The sequence below is a fragment of the Solea solea genome, chromosome 16 (genome assembly GCF_958295425.1).
Source record: "Solea solea chromosome 16, fSolSol10.1, whole genome shotgun sequence".
Lineage (NCBI taxonomy): Eukaryota > Metazoa > Chordata > Actinopteri > Pleuronectiformes > Soleidae > Solea > Solea solea.
In genome coordinates, this window is record NC_081149.1 from 8,842,057 (window position 1) to 8,862,772 (window position 20,716).

The 20,716-nt window shown below is 41.6% G+C and overlaps 1 protein-coding gene across 1 annotated transcript; it reads right to left on the reverse strand.

Moving 5' to 3' along the window:
* Positions 1-12,535: 12,535 nt before the first annotated feature.
* On the reverse strand, positions 12,536-18,734 carry wnt9b (wingless-type MMTV integration site family, member 9B). Its single transcript, XM_058654711.1, has 4 exons — positions 18,451-18,734; positions 17,706-17,959; positions 16,346-16,611; positions 12,536-14,418 (listed from the first exon to the last, which is right to left on the reverse strand). The coding sequence occupies exons 1-4, from the start codon at positions 18,534-18,536 to the stop codon at positions 13,957-13,959; spliced, it is 1,068 nt and encodes a 355-aa protein (XP_058510694.1). The 5' UTR covers positions 18,537-18,734; the 3' UTR covers positions 12,536-13,956.
* Between the last annotated feature and the right edge of the window lie 1,982 nt (positions 18,735-20,716).

Here is a 20,716-nt window from a genome sequence, read left to right on the forward strand (position 1 = left end):
TTCATTATATGACATTGAATTTGACAATATAAAGCCTCGGTCTTGTCCATCTAATTTTTAAGATCTTTATTCTTTCAGATTATACTGAATTAACTACCTTCTTGTTTTAACACATTTTTTTTCTTGTTTGACAAATAATGAACTCACAGAAAAAAGGCAAGGACATGTGATTGAGTGATGAGTTTATTTGCCATGTGCATTAAAAAATACAGTGTACAATAACGCATTATATTCTGGCACTCTCTCAATTTGTCAATTAGGGCTGCAACAATTACACGATTAATCAGTTATTAAATGAATTGTCAACTATTATAAGTGATTAATCCGGTTTTTTTTTGTTTTTTTTAAAAAAGCTTTCTGATTTTTTAGCTTCTTATATGTGAATATTTTCTGGTTTCTTTGCTCCATGTAACTGAAACTGAATGAATTTGGTTTGTGACATTTGAGAACATCACCATTTCCAGGTTTTGTAACATTTTGCAAGACTTTCTGACATTTTAAGGACCAAACAAGTACTTGATTAATGTGAAAATAATCATTAGTTCCAGCCCTAATTCAAATAAATACATTTGAAAAAAGCCTGAGTAAAAACATACATAAAACAAAGCTTTTGATTGATTTATTATTTCTTTTTAGTATATTCACAGTAGTCTGATGCTGTAAACAGTATTTCATCATAAGATTGTTTGCTCCTTTGTAATAACTCAATAAAACAAAAATCAAGCTGGAAGAAGTACATTTTTGGAAATCTGAATATCTAAAATCACCTTATTTCACCTTAATCTTTCCGTCTGAGATCGTCAATACTTAAACTTAGAGCAGCAGAGATCAATAAATGTTTGCCCTGGTGTCCAACAGAAGGTTAATCTGTCCATGTCCGTAACGGAACAGTCAGCGTTTCACAGATCTAAATCCTGGCCTGGGGATACATTTTCCATTATATTTGATATTCTCTCAAACCTAATAGCTGACAAGTGTAATAGCAGAGATCCTTTCCCCTACTGAAACAAGCTCCTCCGAGAGCATATAGCGTAATCTGTTGACATGTAGACATGTGACAGGAAAGACTCCAACGAAACATGTCCCGGGGGCAGCTTTTGTCAGCTCAGCCTGACTCAGTCTAATTAGGCCAGCGCCTTTTTTTTTTTTTAGGTGTCAGAATATTCCTGTCCGTCCATCCAGAAACTTCCTTCTTGCCCCGAGGTCAGAGACACCAAAAGCTAATGATATCAAACTTTTTCACGCTGAGGTGAGATTAGAAGTCGGACGGCAGACGTCTGAGGAAGGAGACGTGTTTGCGCGTCACGGACACGGAGCCCTGTGTGAAAGGGCCGTGATTGGATTTCCCATAACGCGGCGGGGAAATTTCCCAATGCTTTCTTTGGTGATTTAAGGGCAGGAAAATGGTCCCCGGGGGCGCTGCCTGCCTGGCACCTTCACAAAAACCACATCCCAATCACCTCTCACCAACCTTCCATCAAATGCACGGCTCCCTTTACCGATGTGGGAGCGGCGAGTCGATGAGGCCTGGAGCGAACGACGCCGAAGCATCGTCTACGCATCCTTTAACCTAATGAGTGCAGTGAGCCGTTACGTGGTCCAGTTTGTGGCTGCATTTGTTTACCTCACCCCGCGATAAGGAGTCAGTCCAGACAGTTTTCCATGACTGCCTGACGGTACTTGAGTTGATGGTTGTATCTTCAGGCTAGACACTTCTCAACAGAGGTCCTTTTCACCCCCACCTCCCCCCACACACATGTCAGAAACCTTGAGATGTGTTCATGCCACTTCTTGCTCTTGCCGTTCACCATTTTCGGTTGTCATAACACAACCCCGGGGCGGCGGTTGGTTGTGCACAGCTTTAACCTGTTGCTCTATCTCCGAGCAGCACATGCTTGCTTCCCCTTGCTCTCTCTCTTTCTTTCTTTCACACTCCTAAGGTCGTAGGGTTCTCGCCGTCTGTCCTTTATCTCTCAGCCCTCGGGAGAGGATGAGATGAGCTTACTGGTTTTCCTCCACACCTGAGCACCACAGGCGCAAACTGGAATCCAGACTCCAGGTGTGGAGCCCCGATCACGCCACTCCAACTGACCGTGAGAGATCACGCGCGGTGATGTCACCGCCGTACCTCAGTCGGGGAACGTGTTTGCGTGACCGATCGGCCGAGGAAGACGTCACGTTTGTTTCTTGACTAAACTTTGATATTAGATACAAGATTCAAGATTCTTTAGTGTCATTTCACATGGTTTTAGTGAAAAATACACACGTTGAAGTGAAAAGACGTTCCTCACCAGCTTCTGACACAATTCACAATGTAATAAATTGCAGGAAAAATAAAGTAAGCTGAGAAATAAAACCCAACAACAAAAATCCAGGATTGTAAGTTACATGAAGGTTACGTACTTTAACGTAAGGTTAAAGTATTGCATAAAATTGATAATATGTTGGCAAGAAATAGAACTAAAGCACTCAGATAAAAGTACAACTTTCTTTTTTAAAAGATGTGTGTGTGTGTTTGTTTGTTCTATGTGAGGACCAAAAAATCTAAAAACCATATAGGAAGTGAGGACATTCTGGTAAAGTGAGGACATTCTGGCTGGTCCTCACATTCTGTCACCCCTTAAAATGGCTTTTTGGGGGTTAAGACTTGGTTTTAGGATTCGGGTTAGTATTGGGTTTAAGTTAAGTGTAAGGCATTTAGTTGTGAAAGTTAAGGTTAAAGTAAGGGGTTTGGGAATACATTATGTCCTCAAATGTGTGTGGACATTTAGATTTGATAGACATCATCATTTGTGACATTCAGGGTTAAGTTAGATTAAGGTGAGCGCTCTAAATTTACAGATTCTTCTTGTTGTCATTGTAATTAAAATAAAAAAATCATTTGCTTCATTAAAACCATTTAAAAAAATAACTCAATACAAGTCTTAAGATTGAAAAATGAACACAATTTAAATTAAGTTAAAACTAAAACTAAAACCACAGGCCACAGTGGAGATGCGGGAGTCAGGACTATTGTGTAAAGTGTGGGATATGGTCATAAAATAATTATATTTAAAATGGTAATCACTATTTTATTCCATTCACAACAACTGTATTTAAAAAACAAAACAAAAAAAAAACTGTTAAGAAACTAAGAAGTCTCATGGCTTCTTTGGAAGAATTACAAACCACTGATTATCTGTGCAAACTGAATGAAAGTCAATGCAGTTTCCTTATCTGAGCAAACCTGATGGTTTAGGATTGGGGTTAGGCATTTACAGAGATGGTTAAGGGTAGAGTAAGGGGCTATGGAATGTACTCACAACTGTAGGAAGACAAATATATGTGTGTGTGTGTGTGTGTGTGTGTGCGTGTGTGTGTGTGTGTGTGTGTGTGTGCTGCTTCACGTTCTCCAAACAAAGTTTAGTGCTGGATGAGTCGTGTGGTTCTGTGTGGACAACATGGCTGCAGAGTTCTTGTTCTGCACGGAGAACACCGTACACTCTGTGATTACCCCCCTCCCCCTCAATAAAGCTGTTTTTGTTCATCAAGGTAAAATGATATGTTATGAAACACTTTTACACGACACACTTAATGATGTTTTCCTGGCAATATAATACATCATAACTCTGCGATGATTGCCCAAGACAGACAGACAGAATGAAGAGGCCAATTATGAGGAGCAAAAACCGCCTTGGGTCGAAAAGTTTTGGATGCCAGTCATTTTTTTGGAGACACACTGATGTTCTCACTCCCCCCAGGGGAGATGATCCACTCGTCTTTGAAGCCGTGATGAGACGCTGAATGAAAGCAATTGAGGGCCTGTCAGGGATGGCAGCAGAAACTCATAAGCTTCCCGTGTCTTGGTGGGTTTTGGTGGAAAAAGCTGGACCAGAAGGGTGAATCTTCCTCAGGTGCACAGGGTAGGACGCTGGCTTGTCAGCCTCTATGTGAAGGGACTGCAACCTTCGATCAAATGACCGCAGAAAGACTCAAAGTGCCCACAGAAAGACACCAAACAACCACAAAAAGATCACAAAGTGATGCAAAACAAGTGCAAAATGCTAAAGAGACACAAAATCATCACAGAAAGATGCAAGGTAACCCCACAGTTAGAATTTTTTTTTTGTTGATGTGACCCGACTGAGGGAGTGTTTGTGTGTATATGCAGTGGCAGCACAGGTGGGTGGGGACGAGAAGATTTTTTTTATCTCATCAAACTCGTTTTGCGGGTGCTTCTTTATGTTGTCATTCAAACTCCAACCTGTTTGCAGTTGTAAAGGGTTAAATGCATGGTTATCTTAAAGAGGGGAAAGTGGATTCTTACAAATAAGTTTAAATTACATTTTAAGTGTTTAAGTTAAAAAAACTCATAGAAAAGTTCATAGTTAGGATCATGTAAGAAAACACCCCTTTTTTTTGTTTACTAAGTTTGCTATTATATTATACTATGTTATGTTATATTATCTTATACTATGTTACGTTATATTATATTATCTTATACTATGTTATGTTATATTATCTTATACTATGTTATGTTATATTATATTATCTTATACTATGTTATGTTATATTATCTTATACTTTGTTATGTTATGTTATATTATCTTATACTATGTTATGTTATGTTATATTATCTTATACTATGTTATGTTATGTTATATTATCTTATACTATGTTATGTTATATTATCTTATACTATGTTATGTTATATTATATTATCTTATACTATGTTATGTTATATTATCTTATACTATGTTATGTTATGTTATATTATCTTATACTATGTTATGTTATATTATATTATCTTATACTATGTTATGTTATATTATATTATCTTATACTATGTTATGTTGTGTTATATCATATTATACAATAGTATAGTATAGTACTATACTATACTTTATGATGTGATACTTTACTATACTATACTTTACTATATTATGCGATGCTATGCTATACTTAACTATACTTTACTTTACTATACTATACTATACTATACTATATATTATATTATATTATTTTATATTATATTATTTACATGTATTCATGTTCCCATATCTGCACATATGCATTAACCCTTTATACAGTCATCTTGCTTTACTAGCACAGTGTTGCAGTTGCCTCCGTTTGTCTTGATATCAAACAAATCACTTCTCGTGTGCAGCATGATAATGATCTCATGCAGTCGGCTCAGTCGACCTTGTGTGAACTGTATCTGACAATGGTTTGAATGCAACGGGCTTTTGTTTATACTTAAAAGTTACACGCTGCAGCTTTAAAGCTGAAAAGTAGTATTTGTTTCCATTAAGATTCCATGTAACCATTAATGAGCTCTAACCTGTTGCCCCACCACTGCTGAAGGGCTGTTTCTTCTGACCTCACAGAGTCTGTGCAGCTGTCAGACACGCGCACATACACACACACACACACACACACACACCTGTGACCCCCGCCCATCTGAGGATGAGAGATGCCGTCCATCTCTGTGGTGTGATGACAGCTCCTCCAGTGTGGAAGCACAAACAGCCGCATGGCACGGAGCTCAGTGCTGGGTTTCCCCGCCTGACGGCTTCTTACCACAGTCATGCACAAACCCTCTCTGACCTTTGTCTCCTGATTAACGTCAGCGTGTCACTGAGCATCTGTGTGTGTGTGTGTGGTTCATGAAGCTCAAAGGATTAGTGAATTTAATGATCTGTTAATGAAAGGGAAAGAATAAAGTAGGGTAACAGAATATTAAAGCTGGCATGATGCAACTTTAGATATAGTCATTTTACACCTTCTAAACTAGATGTCTCAAACTTGTGGCCTATTTAATTTGATATCAAGTTATAATGATTTATTTCTGTATGTTATGAATACGTTTTTTTGTAATCCATGTACTGAACAGTTGCTTTTTTCCCTGTGGTTGTAACTGACCAGCCCCCTCCTGACCGTCATTTAAGTTTGAGACGCATGTTTTAAACCATTTCAAAGACACAGTTCTCCAAATGTGTAAAAAAATATGGTAACACTTTAGATAAGGGAACGCATATTCACCATTAACTATGTGCTTACTAACATGCATATGAGTAGCATACCATACCTTTATTAGTGATTATTAAGCACGTATTAACACCTTAATCAGGAACAATCTTAATTCATGTTGTAATAGAGGTAAAACAAGATTATGTAGAGTAAGGTGTTAATACATGCTTAATAATTACTAATAAAAGGCCAGTGTGCTATTTGTGCTTGTTAGTGAGCACCTAGTTAATAGTGAATATGTGTTCCCTAATCTAAAGTGTTACCGAAAATATTCTTCTAATTCTTAATTTGTATTGACATTTTTACAGTGATTGTATCACATTTGACATTTTTATCTATCTGATATCCAATCCAGTATCAAACCGACACTGATATTGAGTATTTCATCAGCACATCCCTACAAAATATCCTAAAAAAATATAGACTGTCTTCAGGTTTGCTGCCTGAGGCCAACCTGGAAGTAACAATATATTAAAATAGTGAAAGAGCAATTGACTGAAAGTCATTACATACTTCTCACTGGATTTACAGCATCAGTAAATATTATTATGTTTATGGGCAGTTAATCGTCTCAATTGCTTGTTTCAGGTCTTCTTCAGGCCACCGGGCCAGTGCACTAATAGACTGGTCGGTCAAGTGAAAAAAGTCTGACAGTTTGGGAAAAATTTACATTTTATTAATTAGAAATGAAAATATCTTAATAATCCAGTATGGTATTGCAATAAAAACCCTTTGCACACCATAATACATAGTTCACAACAGAGAAAACCCAACCATTTATGATGCAAAATGAATCTCTAAATAACAAAAACAGACAATAAGAATTGAAACATTAAATCAAAATAGCATGTAGACAATTACCATTAAAACACAGGACAAGCTTAAATGTTGAATTTATTAACGTGATAAATGTAACCCTAATGCGTTATTATGATGATAGAAATGTAGGGCTGCAGAACATCAACGGGGGGGGGGGGGGGGGGGGGGGGGGGGGGGTTGCATGTCTGCATGTGGCCCGTGGGCCGCGAGTTTGAGAGCACAAACCACAAACTGTATATTATACAGTCTATGGTTAAAACAAGGAACACAGCAATATTCTTCTCAAAATTCACATGAATTTCTCTAATTTTAATTTTGAGAAAGTTTATAAAGTAGATAAGTGTCAGTCCAGAGGTAAGACATCTTCTGATGCAGAAAATAATAATAAATAAAAATCCTGAGAAAGTTTAGTTCCTGGCCAAACACCAAGGATGTCTTCTCATGCAGCTTTATTCTGTAAATCCTCAGAACAACATTCAGGATTATTAGTGTAAAACTACAGTGACTGTGCCGATTCAATAAGTACAAGCGCTTAAAGTGATGAAGCTCAAACAGGCAGCAGTGTCGTGTCCTGGTGTAAAGCTGGACATAACACAAATAATCACGGACGGTGACATTCCAGACTTATTTTTCAGAAATGTTGCTGCTTGAAAGAACACACAGCTCTGCCCTTTATCTGTGTTTTTCTCCCTCGCGTGTTGTTGACCTGGGAAAGTTTTGCTTCGGTTGTAATGGAGGTCAGTCTGTGTGTGTGTGTGTGTGTGTGAGGGAAAAGGCAGAGGAGGACCATACATTTAGCAGGGGGAGTCAGTTATGCACCGCTATCGGCTGGTGCTGCAGGTGTTTCTGCGGAGCTGCATGGGAACAACCTTCCCCAAAGAGGTTCCCATTCAGAGGAGGAGGAGGAGGAGGAGGAGGAGGTGGCGGGTGGGCAGTGGACTGGTCATGGTGAGGGGGACATTTGCATTTAAACACTAAACGTGCGCTAGAACACAATTAGAATGTGTCACTAGTTTGTTCAGAATCAGCCATTTATCATGTGTGACGCATCGTCTTACGTGATTTTCGTATTCCCGTAGCAGCCTCCGCATTAAATCCACTTGAAACTCAGCTTCGACTTTTCTATTTCATGACACAGAATAGGTTTTTTTGTTTTTCAAAAACGTCACTTCAGCGGAAGCTCGGCTTCACTGGGAGCCAATAGAGCAGTGGGCGGGGCGTGGTCGCTGGGTTTCTGCATGAAGATTGGAGGAACTTTCTGAAAGGCGGAGCCAGTTTTTGATTGACAGCTTTGCAGAAGCCATAGACCATTTTAATTTGTACATATACACTGTAAATAAAAACACTATTATAGCATTTCACTTCTACATAATTATCTGGTTTCCTTGTTGTAGCTTATGTATAAATAAGGGCCTGTTTCAGAGACCAGCAACCGCCACTGCTCTATAGCAATTAAGTTGCACTGATTTTCACAAAGCGTCGTGGGGACACGTTATAGTCCGAGACGAACAAAAAAGTTTATCGGGGCCATGACCTCAACTCAACAGGAAGTAAGCCATTTTGAATTTGGCGTCCATCATGGCCATTTGCATGCTACGTAAATAAACAAACTTGTCTCAGCGACTTTATTTTGTGTTATTTATTTCATCCTCAGCTCCAAGTACCACCAGAGGAAGCTCGTACCACTGGTGGTACACGCACCACAGTCTGAGAACCATGTCAGCAGACAATGAATGGACTAAATATGTTGTCACTCTGCGTAGCAGCTACCTGTTTTACTGTAATCCCCTTCTTTTCTGTGTCCTCAGGTGCGAATCCATCATTTCAACCCTGCTGCCTGCTCAATTGACCATCACACATGTATACACCGTGTCATCAACCACAGCGAGGGGCTCCTCAGCCACGTCCCCGTCGTCCACCCGAGCCTCTGAGCCTCGGCCCCCCATAGAGGTATGCACTCAGGCTCGTCATAGCTTTAGGCAGTGCATGTTCTTGTTGTGGGTTGAGCAACTGCATTAGTCATTCCACATTCCAGATTCCTACCCTGTGCCGTATTCACAACTCAGTCGCTCTCTTTTTCTAAACGCCTTTTCCTGCACCAAATCCATCGCTCCACATCGTCCTCATCATTTAATGTTCTGTGTGTGTGTGTGTGTGTGATGTCACTGTGTGGGGATTAGAGCCAGTACTGATGCTATCAAAGCAGCGTCTCTTCAGAGGCGGAAGTCTCTCGCGCCGTGTTAGGTGTTTGACCCGAGGCGCTGCAGGTTCTGATTACAGGACGAGGCTGCGCTTTGTGTCCTTGAGCAAAGTGTCCGCCAGGCCGTCCACGCTTCAGTGAACGTCTGCCGTCTTTACACAAATGAGTGATGTATAAACCCGAAAGTTATGTATGTTGCTATGATATTATCTTTTAACTAAGCAACACAAATATAATACATATCTGGAAAAAAGCCACAGTGTCTGATTTCATCAACTTCATCAGAATCTGTCAGGTGGTGCTCAGGCACCTGCCCTTTTGACCTTTGACCAGAGTGGAGACACTTTAAGTTTAAAAGACGTTTTATATGGGAAGTGCTGTCAAATTATATATATTTTTACACAATTATTCACCTTTTACTATGTTTAACGTTGTATTATTTGAAATTCACAAGTCAATATTAACAATGTAAATGAACTTAGTTAATCTTGATAGTGAATCAAATAAATGCAAAGAAAGTTCCTTTATGAATTGACTTTTAGATTTAAATTTGGTCATTATTTAAATTCAAATCTGAAAAAGTCTACTTTAATTCAACAAAAGTTAGGATTCAATCGTATCAATAAGTGTGATTTTCTTTTCCTCCTTGAACCAGAACTAAATGAAACATTTGTGAGACAATCACCCATGAGTTAAAAATAGATAAAATCAAGCCAAATAGAAATGAAAGTGTTTTTCTTGGCTTTGCTTACTCTGTGTTTACTGAGCTATTAGTGTAATTATATTAAATTAGAGCCCCTGAAAACAGGACACATATGAGCCATAATATTTAGTGAATTCAAATGAAACATAACTTTATTGCAGAAAAACACTGATGAACACAACTTTGGCAGCTGCTGCTTTTAGCTGCTTCTGTAGAAATGGTAACATTTAACATTAGCAGTATAAATGATCTAAAATGGATATTTGAGTATTATCTTATCAGAAAATGATAATCAATGACATTGATGTCACTTTTTATCATATTACTTAAGTAAAAGTCTTAAGGACAGTATATGGCAAGTATCAAAAGACATTTTCTGATATAAAATACTCTTAAGTACTTAAGTTTGAGAAGTAAAAATAAGTACAGATACGTGAATTTTGTTCATTTTCTGGCATTTTTAAAACAAGGCTTAGGTGTTAAAGGGTTAAAATTACCAGAAAAAATTGTCAAAAATAGGTAAATTTTTCACCCCCCCAAACCCCTATGACTCAGTGGTACAGCCCTGCCCGTCAGAGTCACCTTTACCTGAACCAGACCAATGCAGACACAGGAGATAGAGTTACCACCAGCATCACGCTGCTTTATCTATGTCATTCAGTGTCCAAGGGTGACAGAGGAAAAACTCCAGCGTGCAGACCGCCGCCTGTGGCTCCCACCCGCACAGGGAGAAAAAAATAATAATAACACTACAGACACACACTCGCACACACTCCCACTGAAGTGACCACAGGTGTGCTCACACACACACACACACACACACACATATGCAAAACCCTTTTCTGCCCTCACCTGTCTCTTGTCAGGCCTGTTTCAAACACATACACAGACACAGGATCTGGCATATTGCGCCCCTGCTCCCATCCAACCCCCCCCCCCCCCCCCCCCCCCACACACACACACTCTGCTCAAAGCAGCCACCCTCGGGGCCTGTGCGTGCGAGTATGGCTGTGGACTCGGCAGCCCCCCCCCCCCCATCTCTGCACCCCCTTCCACTCAGGGCAGTGAGGGAAATGAAGGCTTTAGGAGTTTCATTATAAAACAACAGCAGCAGCAGCCGCAGCCGCAGAAGCAACAGCAGCAGGGGATCGGACTCCCGGAGCCACAGACTCATCCCTCCTCATCCCTCCATCCTCATCTTTTTCCCCTTTATGTCCTTCAGTATCTTAATATCCACCCTGCTGCCTTCGACACACTGCCCCTGTCTGTGTTTTTGAATCGCAGCAGTCACGGTGAATAAAGTTAAATATTGATCCACATTATTATAATATGCCGGGTTAATATGGTGAGTCAGTAGTCTCACTGTACTGAACTTATTTGACCCGGGTTATCAGACGGCTGACGCACGTGTGGATCGCTGAAACTGAGGAGGGGGGGGTTTCTCATTGGAACACAGGATATGTGCAAAAGCTTTGATTTTTGCTATCACATGTCTCCAAAATGTCAACAATTGTGAGCAAAAAAACCCCCCAAAACCCTGGCCCTGTTTACAGCTTTGTCTCAGTATTTTTCAGTCTTATCCAGTGGGCTTTAAATGTTTAAATGTTTTATTTCACTGTAAACATGAGAAAGAGATTCTGTGATTCTTCTGTGGTACAATGTTCCCCTAAGTTAAGTTAAGTGAATTCCTTTATTATGGTGCAGTGAACATACATTTTTAAAAAACATCAATGATTACTGATAAAAATCTAATCTGCAATTATACGTCTTTCACATAAAAAAACGTACATTTAAAATATCTCTACTTGATCGTAGATCTTGCTAATCTCCCAATTTTGTGAAACTCATCTTATTTTGGCATTCATAATCATAAGAATAATAATATGACGTCATTGATGTTCGCTGATATTTGTCCTCCTAAAACTGAGGACATAATACTCATTTGAAACCCCATAGATTCTTAAACCATGAAGAAGCAACAGCACTTTCTTCAACACTACTATTCATATTTAGAAGAAGTAAATGTAACTCATTTTCTTTCTTTTGCAAATATTACCAAAAAAAACACTAATTCTGCTGAATTAGGAGTTAGTCTGTTTCAGAAAATTTGGTGTCGTTCACATTGTTTCTCCCATTTTCAAATGAACCCAGTGACTCTTGACTCATCCCCTCTTTACCCCTGAAACTGAGGATCGCCCCCAAGACACACACTGCACACCCATGAGAGACTCTCAATGCACTAATTAAACTCTTGATTTTACACTCTGATGTTCTAATAAGGAATAATAATGGGTAATCAAAGTAATTAGGGAGCAACATCAAAAGCACCAGAGCACACACACACACTATAAACATAAATACCTTGTACAATAGCCCTCTGTGTGTGTGCTGCAGCTTCACTGATGCCTTGCAAATGAGCGGAGGGTTATGATTCACGGATAAACTGCTCTCATCGTCGTCATACGAGGAGAAAGGGGAGGGGGGGGGTTTGATGTTTACTTTCTAGTGATGAATCTGGGGTCAGATGCTCAAGTGAGACAGCATTCCTCTGAGTCATCATCGTCATTATGATTGTCATCGTGGGCCGCCGCGCTGGCCAGAGGCACAACACCTGTACGCGGCGGTTGAGGCCGACGCAGCGAGACCACAGGCCTTTCAGATGAAAAGGAGGGCAGGGCAGTGTGAGGCGGGAAGTGGTGCAGGCAGGTGTACAGGCACCCGACACCCCCCCCCCCCCCCATTGCGTGTGAAGTGTGTGTGTGGGCATGTGTGTGTGAGACACAACAAACACAGGAGCTCTGACAGAATGTGCGACCATTTATTCATCTTACTTGTTTTAAATAAGAATTTACTGCAACAAGATGAAGGAAACAAATTTACCCTTTTTTAAAAATTTGATACACATATACATATATATGTATATATATGAAAAAACAAATGCAAATGAAAGAACATGTATCTACAGAGAAAGAGAGAGAGAGAGAAACTCTGCATAGCTCATAAATCTTAATGGTATTTGCCAAAAGATTGAGTGAGGTAGAAAATTACGATTCCACATTGTCACACGCCTGGAGCCCTGACATGAGTTATAGTCGTATCGTATATATTTATACAGTTCAGACTAATCACTCAAACTCAAAACATAAACTGGCCAATAAAGATGAACCTTCTGGGTCTGGTACGTGCGTTCCACGTGGATGTGGATGTAGTAAAGAATGGGATTCTGTTTCGCTGATTAGCAATTTTGGGGGAAAATGAGGAGCGTGATTGGCCCGGTTCAAAAGGCCCAGGGAACAAAGATGGGGCTTAAATTAGACCACATTTGAAGCTTCAATCAGGCCATTTTTAAACTTGAAAGTGCACGACTCTATAAACAGAGCAGGTCAGAAATAGAGCAGTGCTGCTATGTTTACAAATCAAAATGTTTCCCTCATGATCTCCCCAGGAAGTTCCCTTTGTTCTCTTGAGCACACATTAGATTTCCATAGACATTTCCATAAGCGCAACTGAAACCCAGCTTGTTTCTATAACACAATAACCCGGGTGATGCATGTGGCCACGACGTCAATTAATGGCATTGACCCGCCCTTCAAAGCTTCCAGTGGTTGTAGGCTATTTATACATACATTTAAAACATCCACGATTAACTATACACTTTTGTTTTCCATATGTAGCGAGAGCAACATAAGTGCTTTTTTGGTTCTCCACAGCAGGACAGACAGGTCCATTCCTCTGAGGCCGCGTTAGCCTCGGTGGCAACATCGTGATTTATAAGGAGGGTAAAGTACAAAGCAGCAGCACGACGGACACAATGACTGATACAATAAATAGTCGGATAAAAGAAGAGGGTAATTACAATACAATAAAAGTCAGTGTCGGAGCTTGCACTGCTGGTGGCACCCAGTCCGGTCCAGTACCTGTGTTTTTAAGAGCTCGTTTCCCCCCTCAGTCTCAGGGATCTCAGTGCATCCAGTGAGCAGTGAGCAAAGCAGAATGGCTTTGAAAATCTCCTCATCTACTGTAAGCGGCTGCATATCAAATCGGTGGCGGTTAGCGGGAGAAACGGGAGATATTTGAAACGTTTAAAAGTGGATATTCCGCTCCGTAAAAAAACCCCAAAATCATGCAAATTGGAGCTGAGGCGTGAGCGGTGTGTTGTGTGAGAGGAGGCTGCACTTTCAGTCCTGCTGATACGTCACGTCACGCCCTCCATCTCGTGCTTTGCTCACGCGGTCTTGCAGGTGTACACCTCCTCTTCCCTCACGCACGTCTGACACTCCACGTGACAGCACCAGCGCACCTGGCAGTGGCAGGACATGCTGGTGAGACGCATGGCCGTGTTGTAGCCCCGCCCACAGCACAGACTCTGACACGAGGTGTCCTTTGCACACGAGCGGCCGCCTGTGCCCGCCGAGTAGCGCGAGGGCCTGCAGAAGCTGGGGGAGTCTTCCAGGTAGACTAGGTCTGTAGTTCGGAGGCTCTGGCTGTGACGGTGAGGCCCCGTGAGCTCCGTCTCCCCCGTGGCTGCGTTGGTGACGCTCAGCACCCGCATTGCAGTGTCATGGCGGTACTTGAGCAGCCGCCCCGTGTCGTGGAAAGGCGGCAGCTGCTTCCAGCAAGTCCGTACGGCGCAGGAGCCGGAGACGCCATGACACTTGCAGGTTGTTTTCAGCCCGCTCTTCACCGCCTGACATGAGAGGAGGAGGAGGAGGAGGTGGAGGAGGAGGAGGAGGGGGGAAGCAAAAAGAGAGATGTCAGTTTCTCCAGTGTGATTCATTACCTGGCCTCTTATCTGGGAGGTCTATCTGGACAGAGTTTCCTGCAGGGTTGGGAAGAAGGTGAGGAGGAGTGGAGGTCTGCACCTCGGTGAGCCTTTAGCTCACCTCAGTCAAAAATTTTGACATAATGGATTGAGAGGGGGGCTGTTCAGGATGCTATATTTCATTTACTTCACATTTCTCACTTGGACAGCTCGTGCAATTTTTCCTCAATGTGTTGAAACTGGCTCTGTCTGCTTCTGTCTTTCCTAAAGCCTGAGGCAGAGGTGACAGACTCTCCACCCTGTTTTTCAGAGCATGCCTGCTCAAGGAAAACACTGATAAGAATTTCTGCACAAGAAAGTGCCAAGAAAAAAAAAAAACAAAAACCAAAAAAAAAAGGTTTGTGACGATGACCGCCGCTGATGTAGGTTAATAGTTCACTGAGCTTGATGGTCAGTGATGGGAGCGTGATGATCAGTCAGGCTGCTGTCTAAGTGGAGGCCAGAGACAGGTCACACACCGAGAGAGAGAGAGAGCCAGAGGGAACTTTCTGGGTTGAAAAGTTCTGCTGAGTTCCTCCCTTTACAGGTATGAACGCCTCAGGGGCTTCAGAGCAACCATTGAGAGCTAAGTTGGTGAAAAGTGGGGAAAACATTTAACGCAGTGAAGATGAGATAAGATAGTCGCTCCTTCCCCTTTTGTGTTTCTCGTTTTTTTGTTTCCACTCTAACTTGGTCAAATAACCTGGTTAAATAGTCGTGGTAATGTGTTGAATGGGAATTCACTCCTGGGTCAAATAACTCAACAAGTGCATGCAGGTTATTTATCGGCTTTAGCTCCGATCGGCATCGGTGGGAACGCGAGACTTACGTGAAAATGCTTCACATAGCTGTTTAAACCTTGAGAAAGCACTCAAAATGATTTCATTTTATCGTTTAAAGAGGCACCAGAGTGAAGAGAAGCAAAATAGTGACCACTTTAACATTATCATTGAGGGATTTGGAGTTGGTTTTGTTTCTTTTTTGCTTTGACAATGGTTGAAAGGCCCTATCATACGGAAAAATAATTTTCTGTGCATAATCTCTTTTGTTCTTAAGATTTTTCCTTAAACATCGCCTCGTTTTAAAGAAATATCTTCATACACACTGTAGCCTGTCTGTGGCTTTGTAACGCCGCCACAGAAATACAACAAAAACAGAGAAGAAGACAAGGACAAACCCCAAACTGAATAAAATACGAAACAAAACTGGTTCTCGTGTGTACGGGGCCCTTCGTGGCTTCACCCACTAATTTCACTGTGAAGAGGCTTTACAGTCGATGCGAGTCGTAGGAGCAGGGACCCCGGGGCCTCCTGCTGCCTCGCAGTGGTGGTTATGAACATTAAGTGGATTTATGAAAGGCACAGTGATCCAGTAAGAGGGAAAAAATGCCTGCTCGTATATTAAAAAAGAGGCCACGGTTATAATCGTTCTCTCCGACATGAGGCCTTTAATTTTCTGCGGGCCCCGCGCAGCAAGCTTTATCATGCCTGAGAACACCTGGCTCCAAAGATCCCACAGCCGTCTTGTCTCCCTGTGTCTGTATTATCGACCAAGGCCAATGACAGCAGCACATAAGGGGGGGGGCGTTTGTTTGTCTGGCTGGCTCTGAGAGAACTTGTGCAGGTGAGGATTACAATTCTGTACACTCTGATGATGCAGGAGTGTGTCAGGGGTATAATTGTCATGTGAAATTGCAGCCCAGCTAATTGAGCTAATTGTGGCTCAGGTATATAGGTGCTGCTTTTGATGGTCCTGGGTGGTAACATCATCATAACATCGAGAGTGGAGGAGAAGGAGAAGGCACTCCACTCACCCGAATTCCCGCATTGATGTTGTGGATGTCGACCTGAGCCCTCATGTCCTTGCTGACCCTCTTCTGGCCGAGGAACTTCTTCAGAAACTTGGTGCTGTATTTCAGGTTGTCGCCGCAGACCCCCCACTGCCACGCTTCCCGGTGCTGGATGCCGGGGGAATCGTCGCATGTGCACCGCTCCATGCGGCCCGAGCTGCACGCTTTGGCCAGGGCGTGCGTCAGTGCTGCGGAGGACACTGCCAGTAAGAAGGCAGTCTCTTTGAATGCTGTGGAAAAATGGAAACAGCAGATACTGAAATTAGTCAACTTTTTCTGGAGCCATTAAAAGATTCACACACGTGTGTTAAAGCTGCAGGGATTCATTCAAAGGTTGTCTCTTGTGCCACTGAATAAACATTCAAGTTTACAGTGTGCTCACTGTGTCGTCATGGTTGAAAACAATGTCAGCGTTACACCGCAGGTTTTCATAATTCCTTCCTCTGTCTGACCTTCTCTTTTGGATTCTCGCTGTGCTGGGTTTTTTTTTTCTCTCCTTCACTCAGAGCTGTCACCAGTGTATATTTTGATCCAATTAATTATTATTTTGACTAGGAAGGATTTTCCCAGATGAAAGCGGGTAATCACACCACCCTTTTCCTCTGGGAATGGGCGCTTTCCCGAGATAAATATAACCACAGGGCTTGAGAGCGCTGCACCGCAACACATTTCTCAGCTTTCTACTCCCTCATTACCTCCGTGCTGACCTGTTCATGCTCACCCACATGCTGATATCACATGCATAAATCCTGGAAGATCCCTAAAGCATTTTCTGTGCACAGTCGCCCTGTGGGAGGTTTGAGCTATATGGTAATTTAGTCTATGGACACATTGATTTTTTTTTTTTTCTTCTTTCTTCATAGTTTGGCAAATCAATAGTTACATCAGACCATGCAAGAAAGAGTAGACAACGTATGGAAAAACCTTTCAGGGGTTGGCACAACTCCAAAGACTTACATCCCAAGTATTGAATAAAAATTCAAAAGAGTAAGCTGTCTCACAAATGCTTTGGTGTTGCATTATAGGAAAATGGTTTAAATAAGGTGCACAGCAGTGATTTTATAACCCCTTGAGACAAAGGTACATTTTTATTTCATATAAGGCAACAATAACTACTACCAACAAATAAAAGTAATGTTATTTTTTTTTAAATGTCTTTTTGAGATATTAGTCAACTGACAGAAGAAATTGTGTGCAAACTACTGTAGGTGAGTGATGGAGCTGTATGTAAAGGTGCACCTGTCTCACTCAACAAAAGACATAAAACAGGCTGTAATCCACAATAATCCACACGTGTCCACTAATGACAGACACATCGACTCACCTCTCTTCAGGAGGCTTCCCCGTCCATCCATGCTGCAGTTCCAGCGCTCATTCCTGAACTGATAGCGACACTCCAGGAGGCTGAGGCGCACCGACTCCCGCAACGTCTCTGCCAAACCAGGCTCCCTGCGGCAAAGCCTCTTCTGCCGCCTGGTCAGACTCATCTGCTCGCACTGCTTCAGGTGAGCCTTTCCTGTCGGGGCTTCATTGGAAAACGGAGCAGGTAATAGCACCAGGGGTTCCCGACCTGTCAGCCTTGGAGAGGAAAGAAGGGAACACGTTAGACGTGAGGTCTCCACTGTGACTAATGAAATATTCTCAGTTGCACATGTTTTTATGATTTTATTTTGTGCGTCGGAGCCAATTTGTTGTTTGACGCTCTTTGCGCATGGATTCCTGAAATGAAAACAACTCTCAAAAACATTTGGTAGCTCAAGTTTTCTAATAAGTTAAAATATCAGCTTTTCACAGTTAATCTGTCTTAATTTGGTTAAAATACGCCCCAGGTTAAGATTATTGGTGTTTGTGGTTAATTGCAACAATTTCGCACAAGAATTTGCAAAACTGTGGATATTGCTTATAGTGCGTTTTTTGCGTTTAGTGCGCAAAAAACGCGTGCATAAATTGCAATGCTGACATTATGTTTTTTTCGGGGAGTTCCGACGAGCAAAGGCAAACATGAACATGTGGTGCGTAGAAATAACAACAACAATAATAGTAATAAAGAAAACACAACAATGTCTGACCCAAAGTAAGCTGCAGAGTGCGAGAGGAGGATGCAGAGCGCAATGAGACGCAGTAAGCAGGCGGTCCGTGGGAGCCTGGAGCGCATGGTGCCGGGTTGGCGCTGCTCTTCATCTCGCTGATTCTTCAACGGAGGAAATCTGTGCCGTCTGCTCGGCGCAACTCTTTAAAAGTGGCTCCCACGCGCACACGAACTTTCAATCCGGTGCGCCTGGCCCAGCGGTCCGCGGGGAGGCAGCACGCTTTTGTGTGGGGGCGCGCGCATGGGGGAGGCACAGTTTATTACCGCACCCTCATTGGACTCTCTCGATATTGCCGTATGTTACGTCCCACTGTTAACGCCACCCAGGTGGATGGAGCTGCAGGGCGACTGCGTTCACCTGCTGCCATTATAGAAAACTACCCAAATTATGGGTGAACATTTACGCACAGGAATCAAACCCGAATATCTTTGATGTTGAAGTTTATTTATGCTTGGGGCGGCACAATAATACATAATATATGTGTTGATTATATAACACATAATAAACACATAATTGCTAAGGATGTTTTGCTTCAAAATTGCGAAATGTTTACGAGCAAAACTGACTTTAACGGTCTGACATTTTAATAATGATCATTATTGACAGATTAAAACACCATGCTTTTGGCCATTACAATAGAACTTCAACCACTTGTGTCAAAAATGATTTTATGTTTTGCACACATATTTGTATGCAGTTATTTTGCAGCACAGAGGTTTCATGAGTCAAACTCCTAGGTTCAAGGTCAAAGAAAGGACTCTGAAGTGTTCTGGAGCAGCAGGTTAAAGCCATTAACATGGAGAAGAAGTCAAATTAAAAGGGAACATCACTATTTTTGTCTCAAAAGTTATTACGTTATAATCATTTCCATTAGGCAGTAAAAAAGAAAAAAAAACCACGAGTCCTGCAAACAAATCAAAGCAAAGCAGTTTCAAGCCTGAAGTAAATGACCCACATGGTCTGGAATCAAAGGACGCTAAATTATATGTTGTTAAAGGTCAATACAGTCTGTTCTTCCAATCAAGCTACAAACCACATGTTCCTCCAAAATGTTTTGGTTCTCCAGTATAGGGCAAAAAACACACACAAACAAGGATGGAGCCCCATCTAGTGGAACCAATACATACATTCAATATAGGGACAAGAGAGTGGGCTTTGCAAAGCAAGTGAACTAAAAATAAATAATGGAATATGTAATATGTTGATTTTTTTTTCATATTTTTTTTTGCCATGATTCACATTCACATTCATGCATAATTGCTTCAAATAAGCCTTTTACAAGAGCCAAACGGGCCATGTGTATTGAAGCAAAAACTTACCACCGACAAGAACTACATCATTTATGGCTTGCAGAGGCCACCGTAGTCCAGCACGTGCTTGGAAAAGGGAGCATGATTTGTTCGTTGCAATCTGCAGATTCACGATTAGATGTCGACATTGAAGTTAAAATGTGTGTTAAACGGTTGAATTACCTGGACCTCGTCAAGGATTTGCAGGTAAACCAACTACAAAGTTTTTCAAGTCATCCAATCACGAGACCACAACTCCACAAAAGCCAGTCTTCCTTGCTCATAAGGTCACCATTATTGGTGAATAATGGTGTGTTCCAGTCGTAGTCGGAAGTCGGAATTTCCTACTCTGAAAAAGTTGGAGAACCCTCAGTAATCCTGACATGGGATTCCAAGATGGTTTGCACTTGTACAAACACCAATGGCACTTCTGTTGTATTTGTTTCACAATAAACTACGGAAGCACTTTGACGCAAGAAGACCCGGGTTCACGACCTGCTCGGAACAAGGGCCTTTCTGCGTGGAGTGTGCATGCTCTCCCCGTGTGTGCGTGGGTTTTGGATAGATAGATAGTTTATTTTCAAACATGTTCAACATTTACAATGACAACACATTTCGTCACATGTTTGAAAAGGAGTAGGCAGAAGTATATTCCTACTACACACAACTCAATTTACACTGACTACTTTATCCTATCACCAAATATTTACACAGTATTTTATACAGTGTTCTCAGCTTTTAAACATGGCCATTTCCATCACCGTCCTGGATGAAACTGCTCTTCTTCATTCTTATATCTATTTAAAATTTGTCATTTGTATTTTATTTTAAACCAACTCATAGCACGGTATCGTCGTTATGGTACGGTTAATTTGTACATGTGGCCCCCCCACTCGATTTTTTGCGGTTATAACAGGCCCATAGATTATAGACGGAATATGATTCTAAATATGATT